The 26,279-nt window shown below is 45.9% G+C and overlaps 1 protein-coding gene across 1 annotated transcript; it reads right to left on the bottom strand.

Moving 5' to 3' along the window:
• Positions 1 to 5,041: 5,041 nt before the first annotated feature.
• On the bottom strand, positions 5,042 to 17,400 carry BCL10 (BCL10 immune signaling adaptor). The gene is made up of 3 exons (XM_082264861.1): positions 17,087 to 17,400; positions 10,279 to 10,567; positions 5,042 to 5,571 (listed from the first exon to the last, which is right to left on the bottom strand). The coding sequence occupies exons 1-3, from the start codon at positions 17,135 to 17,137 to the stop codon at positions 5,201 to 5,203; spliced, it is 711 nt and encodes a 236-aa protein (XP_082120987.1). The 5' UTR covers positions 17,138 to 17,400; the 3' UTR covers positions 5,042 to 5,200.
• Between the last annotated feature and the right edge of the window lie 8,879 nt (positions 17,401 to 26,279).

Below are 26,279 nucleotides of genomic sequence, written 5' to 3'. Positions count from 1 at the left end.
GTCACAGCTGACTCCGCCCGACGCGTTTCCCCTCAGAAGGCGTCAACTGGGATTGGAGATTTAAAGGAGTTGTAAAGGCAGAAGGTTTTTTTTCCTAATAGATCTATGCATTAAGATAAAAAGCCTTCCTGTGTGCAGCAGCCTCCCCAGCACCTCCTAATACTTACCTGAGCCCCATCTCTATCCAGCGATATCCACGAGTCCCTCGGCCATCGGGGACTCTCCCTCCTGATTAGCTAAGACACAGACGCTGCACCATTGGCTCCCATAGCTGTGAATCAAAGTCAGTTAGCCAATCAGAAGAGAAAGGGTGTGGGGCCAAACAGCAGCTCCATGTCTGAATTAACACAGGAAGCTGCAGCTCGGCTCGGGTGCCCCCACAGCAAGCTGCTTGCTGTGGGGGCACTCAACGAGAGGGGGGGTCCAGGAGCAGTGAAGAGGGACCCGAGAAGTGGAGGATCCGGGCTGCTCTGTGCAAAACCAACTGCACAGAGGCGGTAAGTATAATATGTTTGTTATTTAAAAACTTCCCGACCGCCCGCCGCAGTTATACTGCAGCAGGACGGCCCTCCTGTGCAAACCTATGTAGGTATACAGCGACGGCGCGCTCCCGCCCCCACTCCTCAGTGGGGACTCTGATGCACGGGGCAGGGGGCTCTGATTGCCGCCTAACACCCGCGATCGTTCCCCGCTGAGAGAGAAGGACGGCCAACTGTTGTAAACACAGCTGACTGTTCTTCTCCCTGGAATGATCACAGAGCCCCTGTGATCCTGCTATGTAGGATTACAGGTCTCTGTGATCATTTCACAAGCCACGCCCCCATACAGTTAAAAACACGCCCCTAGGTACACATTTAACCCCTTGATCACTTACTGTGTTAACCCCTTCCATGCCAGTGTCATTATTACAGTAACAGTGCATATTTATAGCACTGATTACTGTAGTAATGTCACTGGTCCCCCCCCAAAAGTGTAAAAAATGTCAGTTAGGGGTCCGATCTGTCCGCCGCAATGTGGCAGTCCCACAAAAAATCGAAGAGTGCCGCCATTACTAGTAAACAAAACCCAAAACAATAAAAATGACATAAATCTTTCCCGTAGTTAGTAGACGCGATAACTTTTGCGCAAACCAATCAAAATACGCTTATTGCGATTTTTTTTTACCAAAAATATGTAGCAGAAACAAATTGGCCTAAAATATTAAAAAAAATTTTTTTTTGAGAATGTCATATAGCAGAACGTGAAAAATATATATACTGTATATATATTTTTTCAGAATTGTTGCTCTTTTTTTGTTTATAGCGCAAAAAATAAAAATCGCACAGGTGATCAAATACCACCAAAAGAAAGCTCTATTTGTGGGAAAAAAAGGACATACATTTTTTGGGTACAGCGTCGCACGACTGCGCAATTGTCCTTTAAAATAACGCAGTGCCGAATCGAAAAATATGGCCTGGTCATTAAGGGGGCAAATCCTTCCGATCCAGAAGTGGTTAAAAAGGCATCTGCTAGTTCTGCTACTGTTAACATACATTATTTTGTGCGTTATTGTAGGTTGTAATGAAGCTGCTGCATTATCCTCACCGCAGCACACCACAAAGCACAGATAGTTCCCATCTGTTCTTCATGATGCACTAAAATGCACGCGTGTTTCCATCATTTTGGATTAAGTAGGGAATTTAAGGGATTTAAAGATTAGATCCTCTGTCAACACCCAAAGATTCAAATTCAAATGTAAACTTTATTTGTGAAAACAGTCCAAAACATTTTGTATATGTTTCCAACATGTTTCAGGCATAGAACACCCTCTTTATCAGGACTTAGTCCCCGTTCACACTGGGGCGACCTGTGAGGCGACCTGGTCGCCTCACAGGTCGCCTTCCATAGAGAAGCTGTGGACCCGTTCTAATAGGAGCGACACAAGTCGCTCCGACTTAGAAAAAGGGTCCGGAGCTTCTTTGGGGCGACCCGGAGCGACCGTCATAGACTTCAATGTTATGAAGTCCGTGCCGGCCACTCCGAGGTCGCGGCGCGCTGCTCGCACCGCGACTTCGGAAGTTGCCCCGGGAAGTCGGATCGCCCCAGTGTGAACGGGGCCTTAGAATATTGCTAGAAACAAGAGATGGATTCTGGGGGGTCAGAATGCATGTTGGGCCCACTGGGGGTAATTCACCCCCTCTATATGTAATGGGATCGAAAAAGAAGGCAAAACTTTGAGTTGTGCCAGCACAGCAATAGAGGTAAAAGAGAGCACCTGTTTGAGTGACAACTGTTTAAGAGAGGATTTCTTTTACTCAAGAGCAGTGGTAGTTAGAGGTCCTCATGTGTGGCCCATGACACTCCCCGAGGGCTGCACAGTTGCAGAGCATTTTGATGCATTGAATTGCATTACATCAGATTAGATAGCACATTCAAAATGAATAAGCTGCAATGCACCTCAATAGCCAGAAACTTTGCTGCTGCTGTATTTTATTTAACACTACATGCACTAAAGAGAAAATGTGAGTAAAAAAAGCCCGATGGTTGGTGTCCGTGGAGGTAATAGTAACTCCCAGCATTGGTGTCAGTGGCCACAGTAGTATCTCTTTTAGAGTTGGTGCCAGTGACCACAATCAAAACCCCCAGCACTGGGACCAGTGACCGCAGTAATAACACCCAGCATTGGTGTCAGTGGCCACAATCATAGACCCCATCATTGGTGTCAGTGGCCACAATCATAACCCCCAGAACTGGTGTCAGTGGCCGCAATATTACCTCCAGCATTGGTGCCAGTGATCGCAATAATAATCACCAACATTAGTATCAGTGGCCACAATCATAGCCCCCAGCATTGGTGTCAGTGGGCACAATCATAGCCCCCAGCATTGGTGTCAGTGGGCACAATCATAGCCCCCAGCATTGGTGTCAGTGGCAACAATCATAACCCCCAGCATTGGTGTCAGTGGCCACAATAATAACCCCCAGCATTAGTATCAGTGGCCACAATTATAGCTCCCAGCATTGGTATCAGTGGCCACAATAATAACCCCCAGCATTGGTGTCAGTGGGCACAATCATAGCCCCCAACATTGGTGTCAGTGGCAACAATCATAACCCCCAGCATTGGTGTCAGTGGCCACAATCATAACCCCCAGCATTGGTGTCAGTGGGCACAATCATAGCCCCCAGCATTGGTGTCAGTGGGCACAATCATAGCCCCCAGCATTGGTGTCAGTGGCAACAATCATAACCCCCAGCATTGGTGTCAGTGGCCACAATAATAACCCCCAGCATTAGTATCAGTGGCCACAATCATAGCTCCCAGCATTGGTATCAGTGACCACAATAATAACCCCCAGCATTGGTGTCAGTGGGCACAATCATAGCCCCCAACATTGGTGTCAGTGGCAACAATCATAACCCCCAGCATTGGTGTCAGTGGCCACAATCATAACCCCCAGCATTGGTGTCAGTGGCCACAATCATAACCCCCAGCATTGGTGTCAGTGGCCACAATCATAACCTCTAGAATTGGTGCCAGTGATGGCAATAATACCCCCAGCAATGATGCCATTAAATGCAATAATAACCCCCAGAATTGGTTCCATTAACTGCAATAATAATACCTTCAATGTATGTCAGTGGCAATCCTCTACTGCCCCTCAACCCCCACCCACCACCACCCTTAAGCCCCCTTCCTGCATTGACAGTCAGTGGCAGAGTTATTGAAAACACCTCCCACCTTGGTGGTCAGTAACAATATTAATTTGTCCCCCCCTGCTTTGGTAGTCAGTGGCAGGGTCATTAATACTGTACTGTGTTTACTTACCTGATCATCCGCTCCCCACCCCCGCCACTCCCTGATGAAGTCAGGCTGGGTCTATACTATTACTGTCAGGTGAAGATCACTCTGCTTGACACTATCAGCTTCATTTCAGTTCTAGGTGTAGAAATACAGAGAACGTCCCACCACCCCATTACCACTCTGCAAGGTGCCTGACAGGTGGCAGACGCAGCTCAAGAGTCAGCAGGCCATGCAAAAAAAGAGCCAGCAGGCTGCGTGTTGGGCACCAGGGCTCTAGGGAGATTTATTCTCACTTCCTGTTGTGTCTCTGAGACAGGAAATAAAGTGAAATCTCTGCAAAGTGACACATACAGCAGAAAAATCTTGACCTGTTTTTTTTTTTTTTAACCATTCCCCACTCTCCCACTTTATTTAAAAAAAAAAAAAAAAAGTTCCCTCGCCAAATTTACTTTAACAAGTTTTTGTAGTAGCAGGAGAACAACAGTGTGATTTTCAGTGCAATGAGCGTTTGTGCTCATGGAATTACCATCTGCTGCATTAAGCTAATGACGGGCTCACTTTCCACAAAGATGTCACAGTTATCCAGGCCACTATGAGCACAAGTTCACTCCAACACCCATAGGGGCCTACTTATTAAAAATGTGCATTTCAGTTCACCCAGTGAAACTGCATGTACATTCCTCCTGTGCAAACGGGGCAAAAAATGAATGTTCCCTGCTGGTCAAATGTTCTTCATCGTCTCAAAGCCCAACTCAAGCAAAGGTTGAGAAATTCACCCTTGCAGTGGGGCAACACTGCAAGTGTTCAATGCAGGGAAGGGGGGGCACTGCAAGGGAGGAGTTGGGCTTTAAAACAGAAAATACCACATTTGGCCACTAGATGTAGCTAGGTATCATAGGCATTTCATATGATACTTAAAGCCATCTAGTGGCCAAATGTGGTCTTTTCTGTTTTAAAGCCCAACTCCTCAAGCACAGTTCAAATATTTTTTATTGATTTAAAATGAAAAATACCACATTTGGCCACTAGATGTAGCTAGGTATCATAGGCATTTCCTAGAATTCTTAAAGCCATCTAGTGGCCAAATGTGGTATTTTTCATTTTAAATCAATAAAAAATATTTGAACTATGCTTGAAATAGCCTAATGATATTTGCTTTTTCCCCTCTTCCCACAGAACAAATATACATTCTCTTTCACTGGGTGGAATTGCTATGCAGATATTTTATGAATATACTCTATAGTGTGTTTTTGATTTTTTTTGTAATAAACCCCATGACTTCTTTCAACTAACAACCTAAACGCTACATGATTTATTCCCGGTACAGCTTGGTGTCCATAAATGTTTTTTTGAGAATCTTTCCAAAATTGTTGTGCTTTGCCAGATGATAATACATTATGACAGTCTTGGATATTGTCATTGGTTGGAGGGTGAAGTGGACCTTAGGGGAAGAAACTGACTGTCAATGGGGATGCTGACACACACGTCTTCATGTTCCTGGGGAAGGGTCACTGGAAGAGGAGGTGCTCCAAATTCTCCAGGTCTAGGCAGCCGAAGTGAAAAGGGAGAACACTGCCTGGGGCTCCTTGCTTTGTTTTCCACAACAGACTGATCAGTTAATATCAGGGTCGTGCTAAAATAAGGAGGAAGGCTAGATTCACCCTCGGGGTGATAAAGAACCGTGGATTCTGTTTCCGGTGACAATAACTTGCTATCTGTGGAGTGCTGTCTATAAAGATCACTACTTAATCCATTCAGTATGGCCGGTGAAGGGCTCAGGCAGAAACCTGTAAGACAAGGTTTAGATAAAAATCATTAAAGTAGACGTAACTGCTAAATGAATGACAGTTTGCTAAAGCACAGCATATCATAAGCAAGGCTGCTGTTAGAAATCATGGGGCCCCATTCAGCTTACCTGGCAGCCCCCCCCACCAAAAATATATATCAATATTGCCACTAAAAATAGACTAAAATCATTATTAATGGACAAAAACATAACAGAGAACCCGTGTGAATTTGCCCTTTATAATTTTTTTACATAATAAAACAAAAAAAATAAAATAAAAAAAAATATTAAAAATGTGTACAATTATTTTATTTCGCAATTTTTAAAAATATTTATGACAATGTTTAATTATTATTAGTAGTATTGTAGCAGATTTTCCAGGCATTGGGCCTGATGTGGTTCTGCCATGGTCACCGGTGACACCTTCAGCCTATTTAAGCTGAATACCCAAGTGTGAGATTTGAGTCAAAGACCAGTCCGGTATCTTTGGTTTGTTTTGTTTATCTTATATTGGGGATGGGAGCAGTGCTGTATTTTGGCCTAGGCCGACAAGGCCCAGGCCTAGGGCAGCACTTTGGAGGGGGGCAGCAAAAAAGCCACCCCCCCCCCCTTTCATCTGAGACTCTATTGGCCACTGGTTGCTAGAGCCACCTCTCTCGTCTCACCCCTTCCTCTCTTTCTCACCCCCTTTTCTCTCTCTCTCTCATCCCCCTCTCTCTCTCACCCCCTTCTCTCTCATCCTATCATTCCCCCCCTCTCTCTCTCATCCACCCCTTCTCTCTCTCTCTCATCCACCCCTTCTCTCTCTCTCTCATCCCCCCTCTCTCTCTCACCCCCCTCTCTCTCTCTCTCTCTCTCTCTCTCTCACCCCCCCCTCTCTATCTCACCCCCCCTCTCTCATCCTCTCATTCCCTCCTCTCTCTCTCATCCACCCCTTCTCTCTCTCTCTCTCTCATCCCCCCTCTCTCATCCCCCTCTCTCTCTCACACCCTCTCTCTCTCATCCCCCTCTCTCTCTCTCACCCCTCTCTCTCTCTCTCACCCCCTCTCTCTCTCACATCCTCTCTCTCTCATCCCCCTCTCTCTCTCTCACCCCTCTCTCTCTCTCTCTCTCTCTCTCTCTCACCCCCCTCTCTCTCTCTCTCACCCCCTCTCTCTCATCCTCTCATTCCCTACTCTCTCTCTCATCCACCCCTTCTCTCTCTCTCTCATCCCCCCTCTCTCATCCCCCTCTCTCTCTCACACCCTCTCTTTCTCTCTCATCCCCACCCCCTCTCTCTCTCTCACCCCCCTCTCTCTCTCTCAACCCCCCTCTCTCTCCCTCCCTCACCCACCCCCCTCTCTCTCCCACCCCCTCTCACCCCCCACCTCTCATGAGGTCTCAGTGGTTGGACTTGTAGTCCTTAAATTTCGGAGGGAGTCACATCTGTCTAAAAGGAAGGAGTGGGCCAAATTTACATGGGGGGGGGGGGGGGCTATTTTAGTCTTGCCTAGGGCAGCACAAAACCAAAATACACCACTGGATGGCAGAAGGGAATGAGTGGGATACTACTCTGGCTCAACTAGGTACAAAATGGGACACTTGAAGGAAAATGCCTTTCAGCGCTGTCTTGACGCCGGCCCTACGCCGACCAACGCTTGCTGGCGCTTCAAAAACACTGACTTGCTATACTGTACTTGAAACTTGACTTCTGACACTCTGGTTAGCTCAAAAGTCCTGAACACTGGTCCCTCCAGTCCTTCCTGACTGAGGTAGCTTCTGTAAACTGCTTCTGCTGCTGCAACTCTCAACGCTGTACACTGCACACTTCAGGGCCCAACTGCTGGCACCCCCTCTACACTTCAGGGTCCACACACTGGCACCCTCTTTACTCTTCAGGGTCCACACACTGGCACCCTCTTTACTCTTTAGGGTCCACACACTGGCACCCCCTTGTACACTTCAGGGCCAAAACTCTGGCACCCCCGTTACACTTCAGGTTCAACACTGGCATCCCCTTTACTCTCGCTTCCTGCACCGGCTAGCTAGCTCATGGATGCCTCTGACCTTCTCCGGAGATGTCCCCTCTCACTAGACAGACCCCCCCAGGGGCAGTTTGCAGTACAACAACAACACATGGAAAGCTAGACCCGGCTAAGGACTGCTTCCAAAGAGAAAAAAGGGGGAATGGGATGTTTGAAGATGCCTTAGGTATAGACCATATATTTTTTATATAGAGTATAGTAACAGTGAAGCAAAGGATGTATATATAAAAAAATGTCCTTTGTTACATAAATTCATACAGAAAAAGAGAAAAATTGAAAACATGTAGACATAATTGAATATAAAAACAGCAGGTATTTGTAATAATCCTCAATATGCTTGATTAGGAAACAAAGGCAGGGAAGATTCAAAAATCACATAATATAACTAAATAGAAGAGACTGAGTGTGAGACCCCAGACCCCCAGTACTCACGAACTGGGAATGCTTTCCTGAAACTCGACCCCTCTCAGCTTCGCCCTTTTTGTCCCCTCAGACAAGCCGCCTGGGACACCCGATTCCTCTGACAGGAGGAGAGACAGCCGTACTCTCCCTTCTGGGACTCTGCTTCCAGCCAAAGACACTGCGTCATGCGCTGCCCTCAAACTTATACCCACTCCCAGAATGCTGTGCGGCAGAATCTGCCTTGCTGGGGTAGATACAGACCTGATAGAACCATTAGCTGGGTTCCCTCTACTGCCCACAGTGAAAGGGGAGTACACAGGGAGGGTGGGGTCAAAAGCAGGCAGAACAGAGATGGGGGATCAGTGTCGGAGAAGCAATTACAGAAATGATGTCCTGTGTCTGTGTCTCTCCCTGCAGCAGCTGAAAGCTGGCAAGAGGGGGGAGAAATTGACTTTCAAGAGGGGGGGAGAAATTGACTTTCAGGAGGGGGGAGAAAGTGACTTTCTAGACCAGGCCTAGTGGCATATCATCCATGGGTGCAGGGTGTTCATATCACGGCATATCATCCATGGGTGCAGGGTGTTCATATCACGGCATATCATCCATGGGTGCAGGGTGTTCATATCACGGCATATCATCCATGGGTGCAGGGTGTTCACTGCACATGGGCACCGAGGAGGGGGGGGGGGGCTCTGTGGTCTTACTCACATTGTACCCATGGGTGAAACATGGATGCTGAAATTTGACATTTGCGGATGATCAATGCAGCGTTGGGGGCAGTTACAAGCACAAATCTCCCTGTATGACTTTCAGTGAAGTGTTTTCTCCTCCTCTCCCTCTCGCGTCTTTCAGCTTCTTCACTGAAAGCCATACAGGGAGATCGGTGCTTGTAACTGCCCCCACCGCCGCACCGATCACCCCCGACTGTCCATTGGATTTCCCTTTCTCTGTGACTCTGGGCCCCCCTGTGTGATTCTCTTGCTCCCCTTCCTGCCTCCCCCTCCCTTGGCTCCTCCGGCAGCCCACTCTGTGCTCCTCCTGTCCCCCTCTGTGCTCCTCTGCCCCCCTTTTGTGCTCCTCCGGTCCCCCTCTGTGCTCCTCTGCCCCCCCTCATCCCGGATCTATCAGGATAAAGAGCGGAGAAAGGGGCCGGTAAATCCTTTTCTGAACGGCAGAGTCAGTGGTACCGATCACTGACTCTGTCCATTCATAACTGAAACATTGTAAACTGTGTTTACACAGTTTTCTCCCCTGATTTCTCACCAAAACCCCAGCAGGGCTGATTAAAAAAATAAAAAGAAGAATTGTAATAATTGTTGTAATCCATTCTTCCAGAAGTGCATTTGTGAGGTCAGGCACTGATGTTGGAGAGAAGAAGTGTTCTATCAGGTTGTGCAGGCCAGTTAAGTTCTTCCACCCCAAACTCGCTCACCCATGTCTTTAATGGACCTTGCTTTGTGCACTGGTGTGCAGTCATGTTGGAACAGGAAGGGGCCATCCCCAAACTATTCCCACAAAGTTGGGAGCATGAAATTGTCCAAAATGTCTTGATATGCTGACGCCTTAAGAGTTCTCTTCATTGGAACTAAGGGGCCAAGCCCAACCCCTGAAGAAATACCCCCACACCATAATCCTCCCTCCACTAAATGATTTGGACCAGTGCACAAAGCAAGGTCCACAAAGACATGGATGAGCGAGTTTGAGGTGGAGGAACTTGACTGGCCTGACCTCAACCTGATAGAATACCTTTGGGATAAATTAAAGCGGAGACTGCGAGCCAGGCCTTCTAGTCCAACATCAGTGCCTGACTTCACAAATGACCTTCTGGAAGAAAGGTCAAACATTCCCATAGACACACTCCTAAACCTTGTGGACAGCCTTCCCAGAAGAGTTGAAGCTGTTATAGCTGCAAAGGGTGGGCCAGCTCAATATTGAACCCTACGGACTAAGACTGGGAGGCCATCAAAGTTCACATGTGTGTAAAGACAGGCATCCCAATCATTTTGGTAATATAGTGTATGTTTCTTTCATTATTTCTTTACGTTGTATCATTACATCATAGTGTTTGAAAGTCGATTGAAAGTGCCAGATGGACCCCGCATGGCAAATGGATAGGTTTGTTCTCAGTCTAAAGACCCCGAGGCTAAAATATACATCACAAGTAGTTTAAAAGGAATACAACAATCTCTTCTAAGACCTGATAAAGGCTTTGTCTTATCTTCAATACACAGCTTTATAGTTTACCTCTTGTCTACATTATAGCCTTGAGCGGACACACTTACCTTTGTTGTATTCCAGCTTCTTATTTTTCAGTCGGAGGACCTCATCTGTGATCTTGTCAATGAGAAAATCCTGCGTTCTTAGCAGTTTAATTGATTCAATCAGCTTGTCGAGGCCTTTTGGGTTTTTGGCCAGTCGGTCCAGCAGTTCACCCGCTCTTTTACTGCTGGTACTCTGGTTCATAATTTCCTCGGTGTCGTCCTTGTTTAGTATCCTAGCCGAACGCAAGTAATCAAAGTGCCTTTCTGCAATCAGTTTGTCACACAGGTAGTGACGTAGGCATTCGATGGCCTGGAAAACAACCGCAGGAATCAAGAATGTATGCATAGTCTTATTGATGTTTTATTTAGACAGGTTTTAAGCAGTATTAAACCCAACAGTAAGGATTCATTATATTTCAGCTTACCAATTCTTAGATGTGATGGCTGTAGGTTTCCTTTTTTTGGCTTTCTTTCTTCTATTTTCATCTGGTGATCCAGCCAGCAAGTCGTTTTTCAATTTCCAAGCTCTCCAGCAGAATGTATCAGTTTACAGGGATGAGACAAACCATTTAACACTAGCAGGGGTGCTTACAATGATCAGCTTTTATTTATTTATGTAAAACCTTTATCCCCAAAAGAGAAAAAAAACGGTTTGCTGAAACTGATTATATAGTGTGAGCTGGAGTTTTGCTTCAATTTGTAAGTGTAATTTAAATCTGCTGGTACATTTAACACCCCCCCCCCAGCCTGATAATACGGCTATTTGATGTGCCTCCTGTTCTCATTCCTCCAGAGTTGTGTCTCACTAATACAGGAGTTGTGTTACTGGCCAGATCACAGGTGAAAACAGAGGGAAAGAGCCCAAAAAAGCCAATGGAGCCACCACATCTAACGATTGGTAAGCTGCAATATATTACATTTTTGGTTTTGGGTTTAATATTTCTTTAAGGATCAACTTCATTGTGAAATAGACACATTTTGGTCTCTAAAGAATTGAATAGCACAGCTCCCTGTAAGAGAAAAGCCATTATGTTCACCTTTCGGCCAGCGCATGACTCCTACAGTATCTCACAAAAGTGAGTACACCCCTCACATTTTTGTAAATATTTTACAAACACTGAAGAAATTACACTTTGCTACAATGTAAAGTAGCGAGTGTACAGCTTGTATAACAGTGTAAATTTGCTGTCCCCTCAGTCAAAATGTCCATATTGGGCCCAAAGTGTCATTATTTTGTGTGGCCACCATTATTTTCCAGCACTGCCTTAACCCTCTTGGGCATGGAGTTCACCAAAACTTCACAGGTTCACTGGAGTCCTCTTCCACTCCTCCATGGGGACATCACAAAGCTAGTGGATGTTGGAGACCTTGCGCTCCTCCACCTTCTGTTTGAGGATGCCCCACAGATTCTCAATAAGGTTTAGGTCTGGAGACATGCTTGGTCAGTCCATCACCTTTACCCTCAGCTTCTTTATCAAGGCAGTGGTCGTCTTGGAGGTGTGTTTGGGGTTGTTATGTTGGAATACTGCCCTGCGGCCCAGTCTCTGAAGGGAGGGGATCATGCTCTGCTTCAGTACGTCACAGTACATGTTGGCATTCATGGTTCCCTCAATGAACTGTAGCTCCCCAGTGCCGGCAGCACTCATGCAGTCCCAGACCATGACACTCTCACCACCATGCTTGACTGTAGGCAAGACACACTTGTCTTTGTACTCCTCACCTGGTTGCCACCACACACGCTTGACACCATCTGAACCAAACATCCGATCCATTCTTGTGCATCATCTTTAGAAGAGGCTTCCTTCTGGGACAACAGCCATGCAGACCAATTTGATGCAGTGTGTGGCATATGGTCTGAGCACTGACAGGCTGACCCCCCCCACCCCTTCAACCTCTGCAGCAACGCTGGCAGCACTCATACGTCTATTTCCCAAAGACAACCTCTGGATATGACGCTGAGCACGTGCACTCAACTTCTTTGGTCGATCATGTCCAGGCCTGTTCTGAGTGGAACTTGTCCTTTTAAACCTCTGTATGGTCTTGGCCACCGTGCTGCAGCTCAGTAACCTCAGGGTCTTGGCCTTCTTATAGCCTAGGTCATCTTTATGTAGAACAACAATTCTTTTTTTCAGATCTTCAGAGAGTTCTTTGCCATTAGGTGCCATGTTGAACTTCCAGTGATCAGTATGAGAGAGTGAGAGCGATAACACCAAATGTAACACACCTGCTCCCCATTCACACCTGAGACCTTGTAACACTAAGGATTCACATGACACTGTGGAGGGAAAATGGCGAATTGGGCCCAATTTTGACATTTTCACTTAGGGGTGTACTCACTTTTGTTGCCAGCAGTTTAGACATTAATGGCTGTGTGTTGGGTTATTTTGAGGGGACAGCAAATTTACACTGTTATACAAGCTGTACACTCACTGCTTTACATTGTAGCAAAGTGTCATTTCTTCAGTGTTGTCACATGAAAAGATATAATAAAAAAAAATTTACAAAAATGTGAGGGGTGTACTCACTTTTGTGAGATACTGAGATTCCATTTCAGCCCTGCAGCCTCCCTCAGCGTGTTTGGAATTTTACATTTCCAGAAGTGTCCAATACCTGTGTCCTCCAACATGCACCCTTGTTCCATTCTTTGACCCTTATATAAGTACATCATGACTAAGGAATGTCTCAATGGAGAGCTAGATAGAGAGACAGGGGCATGAGTAATCCAAGGACAAGTTCTAAGAAAAATTTAGAAATTTTAATTGTACCTAAGCAGTACCCCTAAAACCATATCTTTTGTCTGGAATTCCTCCTGAATAATAGCAGTGCACTTTCAAGTATGTAAGTATGTCCAGGGACCGCTGTCCTGTAGCCTCCCAGCTGTATATCATCAATATAAGGTCTAAGGCACTGCTGCCTTCTACCATCAATTTTTGGAGATGTGTTATGGGATTTGGTTATATCACTCTGTTGCTGCCTATTGTTTTCCATGCTGGAGGGGAAGCTATACTGCATAGCAAGGATCTCCCTGCTTTCTGCACTTGTCCTGCTGCCTTATGAATATTGTATCAGTTCGATAACCATTCATCTGTGGTCAGATCTAGCATGAGAAAGCAACGTCCTGGTCCTCTACCAACATGGCCTCCTCCACACAAAGACAGTGCAGAACAAGGCATAGTAAATCAGTAATGGGGAAAAGATTAGCTGCGGGGAGATCACGGGTGACAGTTTCTTTGCACACTACCTGCCTTTTTTTGGGGCACAGCTTCCATAGTTCAGGTCCTTTTGAACCCTGTGAAAATACCCACCACCCCCCTTTTCCCCTCCACACCTTCTTCTAGGCTTCTGCCTAGTCCTCTGCCCAAATGTCCTATAGTCCTATAGCGAAGAGGGACACGAGAAGAGGAGGATCTGGGCTGCTTTGTGCAAATCCACTACACAGAGTAGGTAAGTATATCATCTTTGTTAAAAAAAAAAACAACAACAAGATTTTACAATCACTTCAAGGAAAAAAAACTTCAACCATTAGAAACACTTTAGGCTGGGCTTACACTATTGCGAATTGGATGTGGGTTTCCCCACATGATCCAATTCGCATGTCAGAAGATTGTGACCGGCTCTCTATGGAGCCGGTTTACATATCTCTGGAGCGGCTCCGGTGCAAATTGCACACCAGTCCTTTGCATCTTCTGGCACGTTTCAGGTCCGAATTCAGCCAAAAATTCGGACCTGAAACGGTGAACAGGGACGCACCAGACCCCTGCTGCGAGCCGCTCCGTGCTGCAGTGCGATCCAAGCCTTAATGAAATCAAACTGCAAAAGCCATGCCCAAAACTGCAGAGTCAATAATCAATATCAGCAACGAGAAGGATCCTTTTCTCACGACTGCAACAACAGCAACAAAAACCTAACAGGGTTCTAAGTTTTCTTTGCTTTTCCAAATTGAGAAGAAAAAACTGTTTGGCTGTAGAAACAATTTAAAATGCATGCAAACCCTAACAATGAATTTCTGGTACTTTCCCTTTCTCCGCAGTCTGTGTAGCATTGGGTAATGTTCCCTTCACTTTCTTTACTAGAGACTTAACTAGAGGGTAAAGGATATCTCCCAAAGTGAGGGAAATTCTATTCTTAAAATAGAATCTTGGACAGATCCGCAGGGACTGGCTGAGATTCAATCCATGTATGGGCAGGCTGGTTGTACCCAAGTCGATCCATCGATCCAGCCTTCTGGCATGCAATTATTACCACCAGTTATACCCCCCCCCCCCCCTTGCCGGTATGGTACGGGACATGGTACGGGATATCCCCCATCAACACTGACTGTGATTTTCCTGTGGTTGCAGGAAAGAAAATCACTTCATCTATGGCCTGCCTTAGGCCTCCTTCACACTTGTGTGACTCTTCCTGCGGACTGGGACTGCAAGGTCTCATGACAAGTCGTACTCCACGATTTCCAATGAGTACCATCCATATTTGTGCAACTTCAATTCGCAACGACTTCAAAGTAGTCCCTGCACTACTTTGGTGCAACTTTAATGCATTTTGAGGTCCATTGACCTCAAGATTACACCGCCATTGCTTTAAGTCCAGTCAAAATCTTTTAGGTCGCACAAGTGTGAAAGGGGTCTAAGGCAGATTTCTCACATTCATCCCCACAGGTCGAGCAAGAGAAATCAATAGATTCCTCCCTGCATGCTAAGCGGCATAGATTAAGAATTTTGCACTGCTGGCTATTGTATTGGAACATTAGACAGATGTCAACTGAACAACAATGGATGTCAACAACTGAAATTTTAGATTTCCCCTCACTTTCTCTCAATGACAATAGTCATCAGGACAAATAGAGTGGTGAATATCCCCAATGTGGACTCAAAGGGCAATAAAGACTTGTCAGAGGGTTCAGCCCTAATGCAAGCCATCCAAAGTAAATAAAACTGTGGCCTAGATCAGGGGTCTCCAAACTTTCTGAACAAAGGGCCAGTTTACTGTCCTTCAGACTTTAAGGGGCCAGACTGTGGCCAGCATGAGTTAAAAATGCCCTGGTGTTATTGGGAGTAAACAATGCCCATCATTGGTAATCGTGGGAGGAATATTGCCCCATTGTTGGTATTAGGGGAAGAAATAGTGCCCCATCATTGGTGTCAGTGGAAGGAATAGTCCCCCATCATTGGTGTCATTGGGAGGAACAGTGCCCCATTATTGCTGTCAGTGGAAGCAATAGTGTTTCATCATTAATGTCAGTGGGAGGAATAGTATCCCATTATTGGTGTTAGTGGAAGGAACAGTTTTCCATAATTGGTGTCAGTGGGAGGAATAATATCCCATCATTGGTGTCAGTGGGAGGAATAGTGTCCCATCATTGGTGTCAGTTGGAGGAATAGTGTCCCATCATTGGTGTCAGTGGGAGGAATAGTGCCTCATCATTGGTGTCAGTGGGAGGAATAGTATCCAATCATTGGTGACAGTAGGAGGAATAGTGTCCCATCATTGGTGACAGTGGGAGGAATAGTGTTCCATCATTGGTGACAGTGGGAGGAATAGTGTCCCATCATTGGTGACAGTGGGAGGAATAGTGTCCCATCATTGGTGTCAGTGGGAGGAACAGTGCCACATCATTGGTGTCAGTGTAAGCAATAGTGTTTCATCATTGATGTCAGTGGGAGGAATAGTGTCCCATCATTGGTGTCAGTGGGAGTCAAAGTATCCCATCATTGGTGTCAGTGGAAGGAACAGTGTCCCATTATTGGTGTCAGTGGTGGAAAATAATATCTCATCATTGCTATCAGTGGAAGGAATAGTGCCCTATTGTTGCTATCAGTGACAGGAATTATACCCCATTGTTAACGTCAGTAGAATAAATAGTGCCTTGCATCAGTGGGAGGAATAACGCACCAAGGGCAAGTCAAAAATGCCCTGGTGTTAATGGGGGTAAAAAAATGCCCCATCATTGGTATTTGTGGGAGGAACATAGTCCCATTATTGATGTCAGTGGAAGGAATAGAGTCACATCATTGGTGTCAATGGAAGGAATAGTGTCCCATCATTGGTGTCAGCGGGAGGAATAGTGTCCCATCATTGGTGTCAGTGGGAGGAATAGTGTCCCATCATTGGTGTCAGTGGGAGGAATAGTGTCCAATTGTTGGTATCAATAGGAGGAATAGTGCCTCATCATTGGTGTCAGTAGAAGGAATAGTGTCCCATCATTGGTGTCAGTGGGAAGAATAATGTCCCATCATTGGTTTCAGTGGGAGGAATGGTGCCTCATCATTGGTGTCAGTGGGAGGAATAGTGTCCCATCATTGGTGTCAGTGGGAGGAATAATGCCCTATCACTGGTTTCAGTGGGAGGAGTAGTGCCCCATCATTTCTATGAGTGGCAGGAATAGTGCCCTATTGTTGGTATCAGTGACAGGAATTATACCCCATTGTTAGTGTCAGTAGAAGAAATGGTGTCTTGTATCAGTGGGAGGAATAGTGCACCAAGGGCCTGATAAAGACAAGCAAAGGGCCATATCAAACCCCTGGGCCGCAGTTAGGAGACCACTGGCCTAGAGAGACTCATAAAATGTGCATTTTACATGCAAATAGCCAAAATGGTATTATTTCACAATTTTATCTAAATTTGTGGGAAATAAAGCCTTTAACTTTGCTCATCCCTGACAAAGAAACGTAACCAGGGATGGATATTAGGTGGCCCTCTAACGTCTGGGTGGGACTGTCTGTGGTGCGCTGTGTCGTCTCTGACTCATTTTATAAGCAAATCAACCCAAACGGCCCTTGTGTTTAGCTACGTAAACCTCGTCTGCTGAAAACTGAGTTATTTTTATACTTACATCCCTTTTAATATCTGCCATGTCATCCTCATCCAGCCTCAGTGTAGTCATCTTGGCCTCCCCCTCAGGCTTTCGTGTTCATACAGCGTGCGGCAGAAGGGCGAAGTGCAGTCAGGTGTTTGGGGAAGGGAAAACCGGAAAGGGCAGAAACTGAGATATATTATATTATCTCTTACGTGAATGAGCCTGCCTTCCCCTTCCAACCGCACATTGGTTTCTAGTGTTTTCTACGAGACTTCCTGTCACAAAAAGGTGAACTGAACAAGAAAGTCCCGTCTGAGGGCTTCCTGTCAGTGTGGTTGTCACAGGCATTGTGCTCAGCACTTCCTCATACTTCTGTCAGTGACGTGTTCGGGCACATTTCCTGAATTCCACAACATGGCTGCAAGCTCTTATCTCCGACTCCTATCTACCAACCTGGGAGATAATGAGGGAAATTAAAGGGACGCTCTAGGCCAGTGTATAAAATAGTTTACCATTTGTCAATAAAAAAAAAAAAAAAAAAATGTGTCTCCATATTTCATTTTTCAAATCTAGTCACCTTATCTTATGGGGAAGCTGGAGCTGTTCGCTGTGAACAGCTGCGGCTTCCTCAGTCAGACGCCAAGACATGATTCCTCCAAGTGCCATATAGAGAATTACTGCCCATGATGTAACATTTGCGATGATAGCTCACATGTGTGGGACAATCGCTGTTTGCATGCGTGCGGGACCGACACGTGTGTTCACCTTTGCCTCGTAGTAGAAATGCCCCTGGTTAAAGTATATCTAAAGCCAAAACCCTTTTTTTTTTTTACTTTAGATAGAAAAGTAAAGGGTTAAAACTACTGCCATTTTATCTTTCCATCTCGTTTTTTCTCTCTATCTTTTAAGGGGATTCCCCTTCATTTCCTGTCCTGTAGACTCAACAGGAAGTGAGGTAAACCCCTGTCAGAGTACATTCACATGTGCGGCTGTACTGCTGCCCCTCTGAAAAGTGATCCACATTGGATCGTTTTATTAGAGGGCATTTGACAGGTAATGAAGAGGTAGTACATAGTAGTGATCGACCGATATCATTTTTTTAATGCCGATACCGATATTTTGGTCATCGGATATCTGTATCGGACGATATTTTCAGCCATGTAAAAAAATGTATGTTTTTTTCTAAAGGTACTCATTGTGGAGGGATCTGGGGGTCTAAAAGACCCCATACCCCTCCTCGGAATGGAAAAGCATTCAAAACGCCAAGTTTGGCTGTTTTGAATGCTGTCAGTTTTATGAATTTGGCGCCAAGTACCCGGAAGTGATGTCATGACATCACTTCCGGGTTTTTTACATGGAGACCGGCACATGTGCACTTGCGGCAGGGATATCGGCTTTAACGGGGACACATCTTTATGCTACACCGGGTCTTCTCTTCGGCGGTGGCGGTAGGATGCCCGGGTCTCCAGGTGGGATGGGAGACCCGAGTGAGCCGTGAAAGGCGGCGGGAGGGAGGACGTCCCCCCTCCCACTCCTTGTAATGACAGCCGAGCGGCTTCTCAGCCGAATCGGTTGTCATTACAAGTCAGCCGACCGTCGGCTATGGACCGGGGCGATGCCTCTTGCTGCAGGCATCACCCCAGGACATGCACTTTACCTAAATATCGTTAATATCGGTAACCTCAGGGGCCGATTCCGGTATATCGGGGAAAGCTCATATCGGCCCCCGATATATTGGTGTTGCCGATAATCGGTCAATCTCTAGTACATAGTCTCTTTACTGCCTGCTTTAACCCTCAAAATGCTGTACCACCGTGCCGAAGCCATGTGCATTTCATGCGGTTGTGGCAAAGGACCATTACCCTAAATAGGTTATGTTCACCTTCCAAATGCAACATGCTATTTACCTTTTGCTGTGGCTGCGAAGCAAAGCATTGCAGCCACGGCATGGGTACAGCCCTGAGCAGCTACTTTGTGGGATGGTAAAACCGCAGCTCAACCGCATGATTATACCATCTCTTGGCCACCTGTGTGAACAAGGCCTTAGACAGTTGTCACAGGTACAGGTGTCCCCATTGGAAGATGTTTCCTCCTTTCCTGTTCTGGTGGCAAATCAAAATTGTGGATTTGCACTCACTTTCATCCCCGGTGACAATGGTGGGTTCACCCCTATGTAGCGTTGCCACCTAATCCCGTTAAACCCTAATACATATGATATGAATACACAGGTTCTGAGGCTGATATAATGCACATGAGGCACTAAGTGAGTTTAATTACCACCTTAATCAGCCACAGAACCTGTGTAATTCATATGTGTTCTGGTGTAAAGGGATGAGGTGGCAACCCTACCCCTATGCTTGGTAGGCACATGCGTGGTATTACAACGTCTATGTTGGGTTTTTAGGTTCTGCAGTGCTCTTCATTCTTAATGCCACCACAATGCACTGACTCATGTGTGTTTAATGACCACCAAGCATAGCAATGCACTATTGGAATATTGGACCACATTGGAAGATTTCCACTCTATTTCTATTTTGGCACCAATGTAAAATTTTGGATTTTCATTTACTTTTGATGATAACATTAAACGGGACAAATAGAGAGGCTTAATCGCCCTAGCGGGGGCACAGGTAGCTTTGAAAACCTGACAGGGGGTCTAATCCCTCTCCGCTCTGTCCAACAAAAAAAGTTTGTCTTTAGATATTCTTTGATGAGACCAGTCCAGAGCTTTAGGGCACTTTGAATGCTTCAGGCCAGGGAATTTGCCTGAAAACCCAACTCTGATCTTGATATCAGGGGTTTCTAAGGGGTCTATCGATAAAGCAGTGAATGTGACTGTCACCAAACTTCTGGAGAATCAATCCCTGTCATTTAAAACACATGGGCCTGGACGATTCTCCTGCAGAGAATGTGTGCTGAATGTCAGATTCTCTGCATTGTAAAAAATGCCCTTTATATGTTGGTTATTTAAGGCTGCAAAATAAAAAATAACCAGCAGGAGGCGCACATGTCCAATCTATTTTGCATGCTACAAAAAGTGTTCTCCTGATTGCGCACAGCTGTTTACTGTGTTTCAGTTCAGTGTACCTGTTGGTCAGAAATAACCAAATTTGTCCTTTGAAGTTGTTACATAAATGTGTAAAAGGTATTCTGATGTATATGAGCCTTGGGTTGTTGTTGTAAAAACCTTATTTTTATGCATCATTTGTAATTTGTAGCTGCCAACATTTTCATGAGAAGGGGACTGGAAGATGAGGAGGGGGAAAAAGAGGGGGACAGGAAGGTGAAGAGGGGGCAGGTGGTGGTGGTGGGGGGGGGGGAGGAGAGGTAAGGAAAGGGACAGGAAAGTGAAGAGGGGGATGACAAAGTGAAGAGAGGAACAGGGGGGGGGCAAAAGGGGGAAGGAGAGGTGAAGAGGGGGACAGGAAGTTGAAGAGGGGGAGATAGGGGGGTGAATATGGTAAGGAGAGGCGAAGAGGGGGAAAGGAAAGTGAAGAGGGGAACAAGGGTGTAAAGGGGGAAGGAGAGGTGAAGAGGGGGACAGGAAGGTGAAAAGGTAAGGAGAGGTGCAGAGGGGGACGAAGGGGGGGGGGAAAGGAGAGGTGGAGAGGGGGACAGGAAAGTGAAGAGGGGGAAAGGAGAGGTGCAGAGGGGGGACAGGAAAGTGAAGAGGTGGACAGGGGTGTAAAGGGGGAAGGAGAGGTGAAGAGGGGGACAGGAAGGTGAAGTGGGGGAAAGGATAGGTGCAGAGGGGGACAGGAAAGTGAAGAGGGGGACAGGGGTGTAAAGGGGGAAGGAGAGGTGAAGAGGGGGACAGAAAAGTGAAGAGGTAAGGAGAGGTGCAGAGGGGGATGAGGGGAGGGGGGGTAAAGGGGGAAGGAGAGGTGAAGAGGGGGACAGGAAGGTGAAGTGGGGGAAAGGAGAGGTGCAGAGGTGGGCGAAGGTGAAGAGGGGGAAAGGAGAGGTGCAGAGGGGGATAGGAAGGTGAAGAGGGGCAAAGGAGAGGTGCAGAGGGGGACTGGAAAGTGAAGAGGGGGACAGAGGGGCAAAGGGGAGAAGGAGAGATGAAGAGGGGGATTGGAAGGTGAGGAGGGGGGCAGGAGGGTTATAGGAGAGGTGAAGAGGGGGACAGGAATGTGAAGAGGGGGCAGGGGGATGAAGGGGGAAGGAGAGGTAAAGAGGGGGACAGGAAGGTGAAGAGGGGGAAAAGAGAGGTGCAAAGGGGGACAGGAAAGTTAGGCGGGGGGTGAAAGGGAAAGGAGAGGCAAAGAGGGGGACAGGAAGGGGAAGAGGGGGGCAGGGATGTAAAGGGGGGAATCAGAAGTAAAGAGGGGGACACAGGGGTGAGGAAGAGGACAAAAGGGGAAGGGGAGTGGAGAAGGGGAGAAGAGGGTAAAGAGGGGGACAGGAAGGGGAAGAGGGGGGCAGGGATGTAAAGGGGGGAATCAGAAGTAAAGAGGGGGACACAGGGGTGAGGAAGAGGACAAAAGGGGAAGGGGAGTGGAGAAGGGGAGAAGAGGGTAAAGAGGGGGAAGGTGAGGGAGATGAAGCTCTTGAACCCAGTCTTTGATGAGGAGTTGACTTTGAGGAAGATCCCCCAATGTCTTTGAATAATAGTACATGTTAAGAGGAAGATGTAATCTCTTTTATAATATTTCCACGTATAGCCCTCTTAGAGGACAAGTGCACTTTTAGTAAAATGTCCTCCCTCTCTAGCTCTACTCACCTAATCTAAAACCGTCCCCACCACCACCCAGCTGCCTACTAACCTTACTAAAAGGGGTTTTGAATGGGTTCAAAGAAGTTAGGCCCAGGGTACAAAAAGGAAAAACATTGACGTAGGAGTATAGGAGTACGGTAGTTTTGTAAAACTAAAAGTAAATATGGAGTTGGGGTACTTACAGTGCATCCGGAAACTATTTGTAGCGCTTCACTTTTTCCACATTTTATTATGTTATAGACTTATTTCAAAATGGAATAAATTTATTCTTTTACTTAAAATTTTACAAACAATACCGTCATAATGACAACGTGAAAGCAGTTTGTTTGAAATCTTTGCAAATTTATTAAAATAAAAAAGGAAAAAAATCACACGCACAAAGGTATTCACAGCCTTTGCCATGACACTCAAAATTGAGCTCAGGTGCATCCTGTTTCCACTGCTCATGCCTCAGCTGTTTCTACAACTTGATAAGAGTCCACCTTTAATAAATTCAGTTGATTGGACATGATTTGGAAAGGCACACACCTGTCTATATAAGGTCCCACAGTAAACAGTGCATGTCAGAGCACAAACCAAGCCATGAAGTCCACGGAATTGTCTGTAGACCTCCGAGACAGGATTGTATTGAGGCACATGGGGAGGGTACAGAAACATTTCTGCAGCATTGAAGGTCCCAATGAGCACAGTGGCCTCCATCATCCGAAAATGGAAGAAGTTTGGAACCACCAGGACTCTTCTTAGAGCGCCCAACCAAACTGAGCGGTCGGGGAGAAGGGCCTTAGCCAGGGAAGTGACCAAGAACTCTAAGGTCACTCTGACAGAGCTCCAGAATTTCTCTGTTGAGAGAGGAGAACCTTCCAGAAGAACAACCATCTCTGCAGCACTTCACCAAACAGGCCTGTATGGTAGAGTGGCCATACGGGAGCCACTCCTCAGTAAAAGTCACATGACAGCCCACCTTGAGTTTGCCAAAAGGCACCCGAAGGACTCTCAGACCATGAGAAATTAAATTCTCTAGTCTGATGAAACAAAAATTGAACTCTTTGGCCTGAATAGCAAGCGTCAAGCAAAACCAGGCACTGATCATCACCTGGCCAATACTATCCCTACAGTGAAGCATGGTGGTGGGAGCATCATGCTGTGGGGTGGTTTTTCAGTGGCAGGAACTGGGAGACTAGTCAGGATTGAAGGAAAGAGGAATGCAGCAATGTACAGAGACATCCTTGATAAAAACCTGCTCCAGAGCGCTCTGGACCTCAGACTGGGGCAAAGGTTCATCTTCCAACAGGACAACAACCCTAAGCTTACAGCCAAGATAACCAAAGAGTGGCTACAGGACAACTCTGTGAATGTCCTTGGGTGGCCCAGCCAAAGCTCACACTTGAACCCGATTGAACATCTCTAGCGAGATTTGAAAATGGCTGTGCACTGATGCTCCCCATCCAACCTGATGGAGCTTGAGAGGTCCTGCAAAGAAGAATGGGAGAAACTGCCCAAAAATAGGTGAGCCAAGCTTGTAACATCATACTCAAAAAGACTCGAGCCTGTGATTGGTGCCAAAGGTGCTTCAACAAAGTATTGAGCAAAGGCTGTGAATACTTATCTACATGGGATTTTTTTCTCATGTTTTATTTGTAATACATTTTAAGAAACTTCTTTCACGTTGTCATTATGAGGTATTGTTTGCAGAATTTTGAGGAAAATAATTCATCTAATCCATTTTTTAATAAGGCTGTAACATAACAAAATGTGTAAAAAGTGAAGTGCTGTGAATACTTTCCGGATGCACTCTGATTGGTGGGTCAGACAGGAACAGATTTAGGGGTTGGTTGCAAAAAGGTCTCTGGAGAATCTTCATTTGGAAGGTATCTGGCGTAGTGAAATCTTATAACCCTCCCTCCCCTCTTACATTTATTTTGCAGTGTAGTCCTCTTTTGAGGGGGGTTATGAGAAATGCCCCTCCCCAAACAAGATACTGCGCTAAACCTACAGGTAAATAAGAGAAACAGAACCTTCGCAAAAGCCGGCTACACATGGATTGAAATTCAGAAGGTCCATAAAGACATGGATGAGCGAGTTTGGGGTGGAGGAACTTGACTGGCCTGCACAGAGTCCTGACCTCAAACCGATAAAACACCTTTGGGATGAATTAGAGCGGAGACTGCGAGCCAGGCCTTCTCTACAACATCAGTGTCTGACCTCACAAATGCGCTTCTAAAGGAATGGTTAAACATTCCAATAGACACACTCCTAAACCTTGTTGACAGCATTTCCAGAAGAGTTGAAGCTGTTATAGCTGCAAAGGGTGGGTCAACTCAATATTAAACCCTACGAACTAAGAATGAAATGCCATTAAAGTTCATGTGTGTGAAAAGGCAGGCGTCCCAATACCTTTGGTAATATAGTGTATATCCAGATGAATGTTGCATCAAAGTCCAGTTGCAGAGGCCCCTTAGGTTGATCATGATGCAGTGTTCATCTTGGTGTTGAAGACCTAAAAATGGAATCAGCTGCTGTCCAACCAGCCTGAAACACAGCCTCTCACCCACAGAAACTGTGGTGTGACAGTGGAACTCAGAATCAGCCTATCTACTCTGCGTCTTAAGCCCTAGTAGCTTCCAATCTGCCATACAACTGGACCTTTAACTGCCTCTGGGCTGTCTGATGCCTAACCTGGTTTTCGTCTATGCTGGTTACTAAGCCCTGAGCTAAAACTAGCTATAGAATCCCTGACTAGTAGGGACAGGTTTAACTAGAATAACAGGAGCTGCATATAAACTCTATTGCAATAAATGGGTTCACCTACTAGCATGCAGCAGGGTGACCACAACACATGCACACTGTGTCACAGACTGAATTAGAAACTTTATGTTGGGAAACCAAACGCCAGCTAAGAGTAAGGTTTGGGGAACACCTAAAAAGAATTAGACTCAAAGAGGAAACTCCCATAGGCCTAGATTTTGCTGAGGTACATGGATGAAGTCCAAGGGGCCTTAAGATAAAGGGCTTCTTAGCCCTTCAATTACTTCCTAGGAGAGGTGATAATAAGGTCCTGTTGAAAAAAGAAAAATTGTGGATCTTTAGGCTCAATACTCTTACCCCTACAGGCTTAAATATGGAGATGAGCCTGAAAGTCTTTCTAGAGCCATTACATGCTAACCTGCCTTATCTTTCTGTTTTTTCACATTCTTCCTTCATTTTCACCCTCCCCCCATTTCTCCTTCCCTTCCTCTTGGCCCAGGATAGTATTGTCAGGGGCAAAATAAAGTAAGTACAGCGATTTTTGCTTTACAGGGTTAAATAGATTAGGTTTAGAAAGTTGCAGAGAGCAGGTTTAGTGCCAGGTTTTGTCTGGGCTGCTACTTTAACCACTTGCCGACCGCTGCAAGTACATATACTGCGGCGGTCAGCCCCTCCTGGGCAAAGTGATGTACCGGTACGTCACTCGCCTGCGAGCCAATAGGGGGCGAGCGCGTGCCGCCAAAGCCGCGCTCCCGCCCCCGCTCGTTCACAGGGATCCCTGCGCGAGTGCTCCGATGTCCGCCGGTCACTCACGATCTCCCGCTGGAGAGGGAGAAAGGCAGGCGGCTAATGTAAACAAAGCCATCTGTCATTCTCCCTGGTGTAACTGCAGAGATCATACAATCCTGCTATGTAGGATCGTATGTCTCTGTGGTTACATCACAAGCCACGCCCCTTGACAGTTAGAATCACGCCCCTAGGGACACACTTAACCCCTTGATCACTAGTAAAGTTAACCCTTTCCCTGCCAGTGTCATTTTTACAGTAACAGTGCATATGTATAGCACTGATTACAGTAGTAATGTCACTGGTACCCCCAAAAGTGTCAAAAATGTTAGTCAGGGGTCCGATCTGTCCGCCGCAATGTCCGCCATTACTAGTTAAAAAAAAAAAAAAACAATAAAAATGACATACATCTTTCCCTTAGTTAGTAAACGCAATAACTTTTGCGCAAACCAATCAAAATACACTTATTGTGATTTTTTTTTTTACCAAAAATATGTAGCAATAACTAAATTGGCCTAAAATGTTAAAAAATTTAGATTTTTACATTTTTTTGGGGGGAATTTCATATAAAAAAAATGTGAAAAATATTGTTATTTTTTCAAAATTGACGCTCTTTTTTTGTTTATAGCGCAAAAAAATAAAAATCACACAGGTGATCAAATGCCACCAAAAGAAAGCCCTGTTTGTGGGAAAAAAAGGACATCGATTTAATTTGGGTACAGCGTCACACGACCGCGCAATTGTCTGTTATAGTCACGCAGTGCCGAATCGCAAAATAGGCCCTGGTCTTTGAGCAGCCAAATCCTCCGGGGCTTAAGTGGTTAAGAATGAACAGAATCACACTACAATGCACACATTCAGCGCATTAACCTGTTATCACATGGGCTATGATATTTTAAAGCCAACTTGGGCTTTAAACATGAGTTGCCAGTGACCTCTATAGAACCCCTAATAGTAGCTGCTATAATTAATGGCCAT

This window comes from Pelophylax lessonae (assembly GCF_965119305.1).
Source record: "Pelophylax lessonae genome assembly, chromosome: 8".
Taxonomy (NCBI): domain Eukaryota; kingdom Metazoa; phylum Chordata; class Amphibia; order Anura; family Ranidae; genus Pelophylax; species Pelophylax lessonae.
The sequence above is the reverse complement of the archived record's forward strand: the minus strand, read 5'-3'. Positions and strand labels throughout refer to the sequence as shown.